Raw genomic sequence first — 10,695 nt, 5'->3', positions numbered from 1 at the left:
GGTGCTAAGTGTAAAATACCACTGCTACCAGTGCTGTTATTACTATTCCTACTAAGACTGAGCTTCTAAGATGGGAAATTTCAGGATTTCCTTGGGGAATGTTGAACTAAATTCTAGCTATGTGCTTGCAGGTTGTCAGGAAAGCGTATCAGCAGTGTCTTAAGAACGACTTGCGGCATTAAGTTTGTACTATTGGGATGAAAATTGAACTAACCAAAAGGAACTATGTGCACACTAACTGCTATTAATGTTAATATTACTACTGCTGCTACTTCTACTACTCCAGCCGCTACTGCTACAACTACTACCATACTATTATACATACTGTAGTATACAAACTGCATACTACTATAAAGTTTTAGTTTCAGCTGCTACTGCCACTGCAATCGTCACCGTGAATAATCCGGCTACTTCTACTTCTATTCTAAAATTATATTAAAACTAAACTATATATGCTGCAAAATTGTGTCAATTGTATTGAGTGGAGTAAGCGCATAATCACTTAGTTAATTGGAGTTCCATTTACGAATGTCGAAACTTTTTATTAAAGTAATCTCAAAGTATTTTATAAGGAAGTCATTTAAGTTTCTCTTACAATTTTATCAATCGTTGTCATGCTGACCGAAGTTTCATCAAAGAAAAAAAGTTTCAACGCTTATTTTTGTCAGAATTACGATGACGTCTGTCAAGTACTGGAGTTGAAAGCAGTGCTGTCACTTACTTGAAGTACTTTTACTTGAAGTACTACTTAAGTAAAATTTTCTATTACTTGTACTTGTACTTAAGTAAAAACTTTAGGGTGTACTTATTACTTGATACTTAAGTAAGATTACGAAATACTTATTACTTAAGATACTTTTAATGTAATTGTTTTTCAAATACTTTACCTTTAATACGAAAATTTTGTGTGTGTGTGCTTTTGCAATGTACAAGAAAAAATCATCTTTATATTTAGAGTAAACTCAGATAAAGCTCCATGCCCTATTTTTTGATATGAAATACGGTATTTGTTTTTGAAGAAAAAAATTATTGTGTGATTAGCGCTTGATTTAATTTTTTTTTAAGAGTTATATAACAAGGAAAATTGAAATTATTTCACAGCTACTGGTTGACAGTGAGCTAAAATCCCTTTTTCTTGCTAAATGTTGCATACTGTAGTCAATTTGGGCTTATATTTCTGACATTAGTGTTTAAGTTTTGTCATCTCGTCAACTGAACCAGATTTCTACCATTTCATCATCTTCCGGACCATATTATTGGTAAAACTACTGAAGCTATGAATCTTTGCCCATCTAAATGTTGTCTGCAATAAACAAGTCTAGGGAATTCTAGCTGGATCCAATGCAGTGGTATTTTATCAAATTCGTTCCAGCAAATTCAGGTATTCAGACGGATCTGACTTTATATTTGTCACTCCATTCAAAGTGTAGGCCCTACTAAACTAAAGGAAAACTCAACTTTTTTAAGATTTGAAACCCTCTCCCCCTCGCCCTATTTGATATAGGGTTTGTGATATCAGAACTTGAACCAGATCTTAGGCATCTTTTGTCTAGTTTTCATTCGGATCCGTTACTCCATTTGCCAGTTATACTAAATTAAACAGCAAACTTAAATTTTTCAGGAATTAAAACCAACTCCCCTTTGTTAAATTTGAGCTAAGGTCTTTATCTCAAAACTTGAAGTGTGTCAAGGTCTTAGGCCTCTTTGGTTCAATTTTCATTCAGATCCATCACTTTAGTCGCAAGTTACTCTGAATTAAACGAAAAACTGTTATTAGCAGGTAAAGCCCTCTCCCCCCTGTTTTATTTGAGCTAGAGTCTTCATCTTTCAAGTTGATGTGTCTCATGATCCTTGGCACCAAATCTGGCCATCAAAATTTTCATCCAAATCCAACCAACGGTTCTCCCCCTATAAGTGATTACACAGACGGACGGACAGACAGACAGACGGGACGGACGGATTTTGCAACGTCTTAGGTAGCAATGTTGGCTCATTGGATCCAAAATAAGGAAAACAATAGCATATCATCATTTAGGCATCATCACCTATTTGGATAGTGAAAAATATCCATCTAGATAGGTTTTTGAGATCTGTCTGTCTGTCCGCCCATCTGTGCAATCGAGTATAGCGGGAGAACCGCCAGTCAGATTTGTATTAAAATTGAACTATTTGGATTAAAATTGAGCTTAATTAGGGCGATGGGGCTTTAAGTGTTAAAAAAATCGAGTTTTTCAATTAATTCACTGTAACTTGCAAATGGAGAGATGAATTTCGATGAAAATTGAATAAAGATGCCTAAGAGTATGATATGAATTGAGTTCTGGGATGGAGACCCAAGCTTAATTAGGGCGAAAGGGAGGGGGCTTTAAGTGCTAAAAAAGTAGAGTTTTTGTTTGACTCAGTTTAACTTGCGAATGAAGTAATGGATCTCAATGAAAGTCAAGCCAAAGATGCCAAAACCATAAGACACATAATGTTTGGAGATGAAGACGCTAGCTTAATTAGGGGGAGGGGGCCTTAAGTACTAAAAAAGTTGAGTTTTTCATTTAGTTCAGTCTAACTTGCAAGAGATTGATGGATCTCAGTGAAGAGTGAACAGAAGGTGCCTAAGACCGTGGCAGGCATCATGTTTTGAGATGAAAACCCTAGCTAAAATAGAACGAGGGGGAGTGGATTTTAAGTGCTGAATGCTTTTGGTGTAATTTAGTATAACTTGCAAATGGAGCAACGGATCCAAATGAAAGGCTTGGGCAGGGCTTGCCCAAAGCCTGGAAATAACCCTTTTCCAAAATAATTCAAATTGAAGCCAACCTTCAACCAAATATTCCATCCCCAGAGAAAAATTACTTTGTATGGCACTTGGTATTTACCAAGCACATACATTTTCAGAACATAAAGTTATCGCAAATTCTGTCGGTCTTTCGGTCTGTCAGTCCTGGTCTTGCTAGTTTAAGCACTTCCAGATAAGCTAGGACGATGAAATTTGGCAAGCGTATCAGGGACCAGACCAGATTAAATTTGAAATAATTGTTTCCCCGATTCGACCATCGGGGGTGGGAGTGGGATGACAAAAATTAGATCGGATCTTAATTGAATTTGATATTTAGAAGGATATCATGTCTCAGAGCTCTTATTTTAAATTCCTACCGGATCAGGTGACATTGGAGGGAGAAACCTAAAATCTTGGAAAATGCTTAGAGTGGAGGGATCGGGATGAAACTTAGTGGGAATCATAAGCACAAGTCCTAGATATGTGATTGACATAAACAGAACGAATTCACTCTCTTTTGGGGAGTTGGGGGGGAGGGTTAATTTTGTAAAATTAGAAAAAATGAGGTATTTTAACTTACGAAGGAGTGATCAGATCTTCTTGAATTTCATCGGATGAGATTTCATATTTAGAAGGGGCTCGTAACTCAGATATCATGTTTAAATCCCAACTGGATCCAGTGTCATTGGGGGATTTGGAGGGGGGACTGGAAACCTTGAAAATGCTTAGAGTGGAGTGATCAGGATTAAACTTGGTGGGAAGAATAAGCACAAGTCCTAGATACGTGATTGACATAACTGAAATGGATTCACTCTCTTTGGGGGGAGTTGGAGGGGCTGTTAATTCGGAAAAATTATAAAAATTGAGATATTTTTAATTTAAGAGCGGGTGACCGTTCGTGAGGTATTTTTGAATTTGATATTAAGCAATAACTTAGATCTCTTATTTTAAACGCAGACCAGTTCTAGTGACATTGGGGGAGAGTTGGAGGGAGAAACCGGAAATCTTGGAAAACGCTTAGTGGAGAGATCAGGATGAAACTTGGTGGGTAGAATAAGCCAATGTCGTAGATACGTGATTGACGAAACCGGACGGGTTCCACTCTCTTTAGAGTAGTTAGGGGAGTCCAGTGCTTTGGCGGTTTTGCTACTTCTGGACGTGCTAGGACAAAGAAAATTGGTAGGCGTGTCGGGGACCTGCACAAATTGACATGATAAAGTTGATTTCCCCGATTCAACCATCTGGGGGGGGGGGCTGAAGGGAGAGGAAAAATTAGAAAAATGAAGTATGTTTAGCTTGCGAGTGGGTGGTCGGATCTTAATGAATTTTGATATTTAAAAGGACCTTGTTAAATTAATCTATTGATTCTTATAATTTTGCTAGAACTCATGCCATATGAGCTCTTGACTCTTCCGACCTCGTCACAAGTGCCATATGAGCTCTTAACTCTTGTTTTATTCCATTTTCTAAGAAGATTGTCGACTTAGTCTCATGCTTTTTGCCACTTCATGGGGTGAAAACTGCTGCTAAAAATAGATAGGTTGCAACTTCTGCCGTATTGTCTTCTAGTATATTTAAATTTGTGCTTGCATCGTGCCTGCGTCCCCCTAAAAGTTCTGTTTCTTATGGTAATATTGGTTTGTCTTCTGTTGCATATGCAGACGACGTTCTTCTTGTTGCCCGGACTCGCCGTAGATTGCTTTCCAATTTTACTATATTAGCCAATGAACTATCTAAGTTTTGACTGTCAGTTAATGCGTCTAAATGCGAGTTTATTTGTTTTAATAGCCCTTTTCCATTCGCTCCATTCGTTGCTGGGACTGCAGTTCTGTCATGTTTTTCTTTAGTTAGTTTTTCCGTTCGTTGCTGGGACTGCAATTCTGCCATGTTCTTCTTTAGTTAGTTGGCTTGGTCTGTGTTTTGGTCCAACACTTTCCACTACCTTTTCATCCCTAGTGAATCAAGTCGTGAAAAACCTACGCGTCGTTTACGGAAAAATATCCTCAAACAAAAGCCGTTACAACCGCAACGGTTTGTGCATGATTTATAGCGCTTATTGCACCCCTGTGCTTTTATTTTTATCAGGCATGGCTCATCTGTTTCGTAATAAAAATTGCCATACTCTACGTGCGGCTTATTTCAGATATTACAAATTCCTCCTCCGGCTTCCTAGATGGTACCAAAACAGAAAAATAATTGCTCGATTTGGTTGAATAAATATGCCTTCTTGGATTCGGTCTTCCAGTGATGATTTATGTAAAAAGACTATCTACTTTATTCACTGTTTACGACCCTCTGCAGCCTTTTCCCCATATTGATACTGGTTAATTAGTCCATGTTGTCTTTTGTCAGTTTGTATTTTTTTCTTGCTGTTTATCGTTTTGTTTTTGTTTATGTATAATACTCCGTTCTTTGTGTTTCTTTTATACTTTTACGGATAATAAAGTTCATTCATTCATTCATTCTGCAGTTTGACCAGCCGTATGGAATGCGTCTGAATCAACGGGCTTGCTGCAGGCCCGTGATTTTATAATATATGTTTGTAGGGAGTTTTTACCGACCATATGAACTGACTACACAGCATGCGGCTTGCTTGAGTGAAAACCAGCCAAAGGATATAGATGCCATACATTTTCATAGTGTGTCTGAAAGTGTGAATCAAGACTTCATTTTCATACTCTTCTTTTCTTTCAGCTCGCTGAGAGCCAGCAACCTTCAGCTAGCTGCCAAAACTGTAGATTTTTGCTGCTCCTTTTTGTATTGAGCTTTGATTCCTCTTATTAAAAAAGTCTGCAACTGACTCACTTGGCTCCTTACTTTTAAATTTGAGTTTTTTTGTTGCTAATGTTTTTACTTATTGAATCAGAGAATGAACTACTTTATTACCTTTTATCTGTTTTAAGGCCAATCCAAAGTTTATTTTTCTATTTTCATATTTTTTCCACCATTCCGACATGTTTCATAATAACCCTGTATTTTTCAAACGTGCCAGATTTTACTGAACACTAACCGCCAGAAGTTCAACTCTATGTGCACTGTATTAACCCTGTCATGTGATCTGTCTGATCCAATCAGAAGTTTTTTGACTGCACTTAATTGTTTTGAAAGCCTTTTGCTTTCAAGCCGTTGTGCTGAAAATTGGTTTAGATTATTTTTTGGACTTTATTGGGTGTGTACCAGCCAAACAATGGAAAACAATATTTTCAATATTTTTTCCATCATTCCCACATGTTTCAGAATAACCCTGTATTTTTTCAAACGTGCCAGATTTGATTGAACACTAATCGCCAGGAGTTCAACTCTACGTGCACTGCGTTAATCCTGTCATGTGATATGTCTGATCCAACCAAGAGTTTTTTGACTGCACTTAATTGTTTTAAATGTCTTTTCCTTTCAAACCGTTGTGTTGGAAATTGGTTAAGATTATTTTCTTGGACTTCACTGGGTGTGTACCAGCCGAACAAGGGAATATATATATATATATATATATATATATATATATATATATATATATATATATATATATATATATATATATATATATATATATATATATATATATATATATATATATATATATAAAATACTTGAAGTAGTACTTGAAGTAACACCTAAGTACAATTTTTGCAAGTACTTGATATTTGATACTTATGTAAGAATTTGGAAAGTACTTATTACTTGATATTTAAGTAAAAAAACAATGAGTACTTAATACTTAAGTAAAAATTTGGAGTACTTGTTGCAGCACTGGTTGAGAGTCCGATCCACATTTTATGAGAACAAAGTAGAAAGAAGATGACGGAAAGTTGTTCAGAAGATGTCGCACAATTCCAATTTTGACAACCTTTGTCGAAGAAATAATCGAAGTGTATATAAACATTATAGGATGAATTTAGCATAAAATAGCCCTTGACTTTAATCCTTAAGTAAAATCTAGTCAGCTACTGCCATCAAAATGTTTACTGGGACCATTAAGCTGAAAGTTTGTGAAGCTTTGGACTTACAGCCCACTGATTACCAGAAAAGGTTGAATGTAGGGCTTGGCAATTCAATAAGTCTTGACCCTTACTTAACTGTAGACATTGATGAACTCCATCTCTTCAAAACTACAACAAAAAACAAAACATTTAGTCCATCATGGAATGAAGAGTTTAGTATTGAAAACCAATCAGGACTTGTACTAGGATTTACAATTTTCCACAGCACTGCCATTCCTCCAGATGAATTTGTTGCAAATTGTAATGTTTCATTTGAAGATTTAGTTGACAAAAGCAATTCTGATATATGGGTAAGTCAGTATATTTTAGATAAAACTATACAGTAGGATACCTACTTTTCAGAAAGCTAGAACCACCATTTCAACAGTTAAATCCATAGACTATAAACACTAGGTGGCCTAACAGTCTATATTAGTGACTCCTCAGACAGAAAAGTGCTAGTACAATACAAGTAGTCTAGGTTAAGGCCCCCAGTAGGCTACTCAGACAATCCCTGATTTCAGACAAACATTATGATTAGAGTTTATGATATTTTTCACAAACATGTACAACAGATTTCAAATCTTAGAATAATATAGCCTAAATATGCTTAGATAGTTGAGATAGGCTGATAGTTAGAACAAGACAAGTTAGAACTGGCTGACTGTAATTTTTGAAAACTTATGTAGCCTAGGCTATCTTCACCATTAGACTTTAAGTGAAAGTTACTCCTAGGCCTACAATAAAACAACCAAATCTATTTGAATTCTATTATTCTTCATAGCAACACTTGTCTTCCATTAAGATTTGTCCATGATTTAGATACCATACTTTGTTCTAACTTTAAAATCTCATGTCAAAGATTAGACAGTATTTTCAAATTTTAGACTCAAGCTTCAAACCTATATCTAAGATTAGGATCCACTGTTGACTATCAGCACATTTAAAATTGTGAGTGTTGCATACAGTTAATATATTCAAGCTAATAACATACTTGTTAGGAAAGTGACAGAGAAGCAATCCACTTTCTAGGTGGTAGCCTATAACAGATATTATATATTATTTATTTACATTTTAAACAAAAATGGAGTAAGCCATAGACTTGTCTTGTTACAAATTAATAATAAACTTAACAATAAGCAACAAGATGCAATAGGCTATGCAAGAACTGAACCCCTGGGTATTGATTGGTCCCAGAATTAACTAATAAACTCCTTAGGCTGAACACATTACAAAAAATAAGCAATGGCACCAGAATACACAAAGAGACAAATTCATCAAACTCTTTGTTGGGGCAATAAGTAAAATAAATTATACAAATGCCATATATATTTTGGTTCTATATAGGGCAAGACAACCAGTACTGGGACACTTCAATCACTCTGCCCATTCTGGGACAGAATCTTTGGTTGGATTACAATATGTCCAATACTGGAGACAAAAGACAACAGGTTTTTTGGAAGCAACCCAGAAAAATGTATAGATTGGGTGTCTAAGATTAAAGTCTTTTGTCCTAGTATTGGACATGTTGTAATCCAATCAAAGATCCTGTCCCAGAATAGGCAGAGTGATCAAAGTGTCCCAGTACAGGTTGTCTTACCCTACTGCCCTTTATCAAAAGAGGTTCCAACCAGAGCTGTTACATCATTTCTTGAAACAATATGATCAGGTAAGATGTTCCATGATCAAATGGACCAATTTTCAAAAGAACCCTGTCAAACCATTCTTAAAATCCTTTTCTGATATAATTTTAATGAATTTTTCTGTGTGTGTGAATAATGGCAAAACTGATAGAAATCACTAAGGGACAAATTATCAACACCTTCAATAATTTGAAATGCATTAACTAAGTCCAATCTATGCCTCCAAAATTGCAAAGATGGTAGGCTCAAACATCTTAGTCTATGCTCATAAAGCAATAACTTCAAATAAGGAACAAATTTTAATGCCTGTTTTTGTACTTTTTCAATAAGCTGTGAATCAGATCTTCTTGTTGGATGCCATAAAATTGGTTGATATGAAATAACTATTGGTTGTGTCATTGTCTTATACAGCTTAGCAAAGCTTTGCAGGACAAACTTTTTAAACCTGCTTTTGATACAAAGCAAACTGTAATTGGCTTTACATGATATAGCTAATACTTGTTTATCAAACTTCAACTGATTGTCAAAACTATACCAAGGTCCCTAACAAAATCAACAGAACGTATTAAAACTTCACCAATGCAATACTGGTATGCTACAGCATTCACTAGATAATTCACTACAAGATATGTTCCCTGATTAATAGTCATTGAGCTCAAATTACACCAATTAACCAATGCATTTAAATCATCCTGTCAAAGACCCACATCATCTGGGGAAGATACACCCTTGTAAAGCTTTATGTCATCAGCAAACATTTTTGTTTTATTATGTTGAATTACATGTGGCAAATCATTTATAAATATACAAAACAGAACTGATCTGAAGGAACAACCCTCAGTGACTCCACTCAAAAAGCTCTACTCTTGTTAGATAAGGCTTTGCTAACTCTGATATTCTGCAACCTTTGTGTTAGGTAATCCATAATCCAAGTCAGAGTTTTCAATCAAATCCCAGACTTTGGGAATTTTTTCAACATTAGAGGTATTGGTGCCTTCTCAAATGCCTTACAAAAACTAACATAAACACAATCAAGCTTTTGACCTAAGTCACCTATTGTTTGAAAATCATTAATTACCTCTGTTAGCTGAGCATTATAAGACCTGTTTTTTCTAAAACCATGTTGGTTTTAGGAAATGACCTGTTGCTACATGCCACAGGTTATTTTTTTTCAAAATAATTTTGGACCCTATCAACAATTACTTTTTCCATGATTCTAAAAAAAATTGAAGTATTTGAAAAAGGTCAATAATTACTGAAGTCTGATTTTTCTCCACCCTAATAAAGAGATTTTACCACTGTCTTTTTCCGCACAGCAAGGCATATACCAGAATCTCAACGAAGATTAGAAAGATAAGCAAGAGGACTGGTCAAGCAAAAAGTGAATTCATAGATGACAACATTTGAAACACCATCAGTATTAGGGGTCTTATCAACAGAAAGGTTCTGTATAATATTTTCAATATGTTCATGTGCAATGCCTGAATCATCAAAAGCCAACTCATGCTGTAGGAAGGGACCTGCCCACATAGAATTAGGTTGCACAGGAGCAGCAGGATTTGCAAAAAATTATGAAAAAGTTTCATTAAAAATAGCTGCCTTTCTCCTGTAATCATCAATAGATTCACCAGTGAATGGATCACTAAAGATTGTAAACAATGGTTATTGGTCATTGTTTCCCCTATCTACATGCTTCTAGTATCTCTTTGGATGGCTTTTAAGGGAATTAGTGATAGACTGCTCTTCTGAATCAGTGTGTTGTCACAGAACACACCAAAATTTATCATTCTTAACCAACAGATAATGTTTCCAAAGTTTGTTTTTTATGGTTATTGTATCCAGGACAAATTTTGACAGGCTCTTACGTTTTTTACTACCCTCTCTAACAGATACAGATACAATCAAATGATACAATCACAATGATACAGATACAATCAAATGATGACAATACAATCATCATACCTACCTCTAGAATAATATTGATTTAACTGTTGAAGCAGTGATTAGCTGTCTAAGTACTGGGTACAGTCTCTTATTTTTTTTAGAAATATATAGTTTTTTTTCCAGTTTTGAAAGAAATATGCTTAACAAATAAAAGTAATTATAAAAGTCCTTATTTTCAGATAGTCAGATTATTATTGTTACCACAAATCCTGGCTGACACAGGATTTGTGCTATTACTAGCAATTGGATTTAAGGTACTCATCATGTTTTCTTCCATTACCATCAATGCTCTGGATCAGTCAAATCATGTTTTATCCATATTTCTTTATAATGTACTGGGTCAAAACTAAAATTCATTATG

At 35.3% G+C, this 10,695-nt stretch overlaps 1 protein-coding gene across 1 annotated transcript in view; it reads left to right on the top strand.

The window, feature by feature from the left end:
- The first annotated feature begins 6,620 nt into the window (after positions 1-6,620).
- LOC136029326 (calcium-independent protein kinase C-like) overlaps positions 6,621-10,695 on the top strand; it is a 43,281-nt gene continuing 39,206 nt past the window's right edge. Inside the window, exon 1 of the mRNA XM_065707600.1 lies at positions 6,621-7,058. Within this exon, the coding sequence (XP_065563672.1) occupies positions 6,726-7,058 (333 nt within the window). The 5' untranslated portion in view covers positions 6,621-6,725. The remainder of the gene's footprint in view (positions 7,059-10,695) is intronic.

Source organism: Artemia franciscana, chromosome 7 (assembly GCF_032884065.1).
Source record: "Artemia franciscana chromosome 7, ASM3288406v1, whole genome shotgun sequence".
NCBI classification, from domain to species: Eukaryota; Metazoa; Arthropoda; class Branchiopoda; order Anostraca; family Artemiidae; genus Artemia; species Artemia franciscana.
This window is presented reverse-complemented; position numbering and strand designations above follow the sequence as displayed.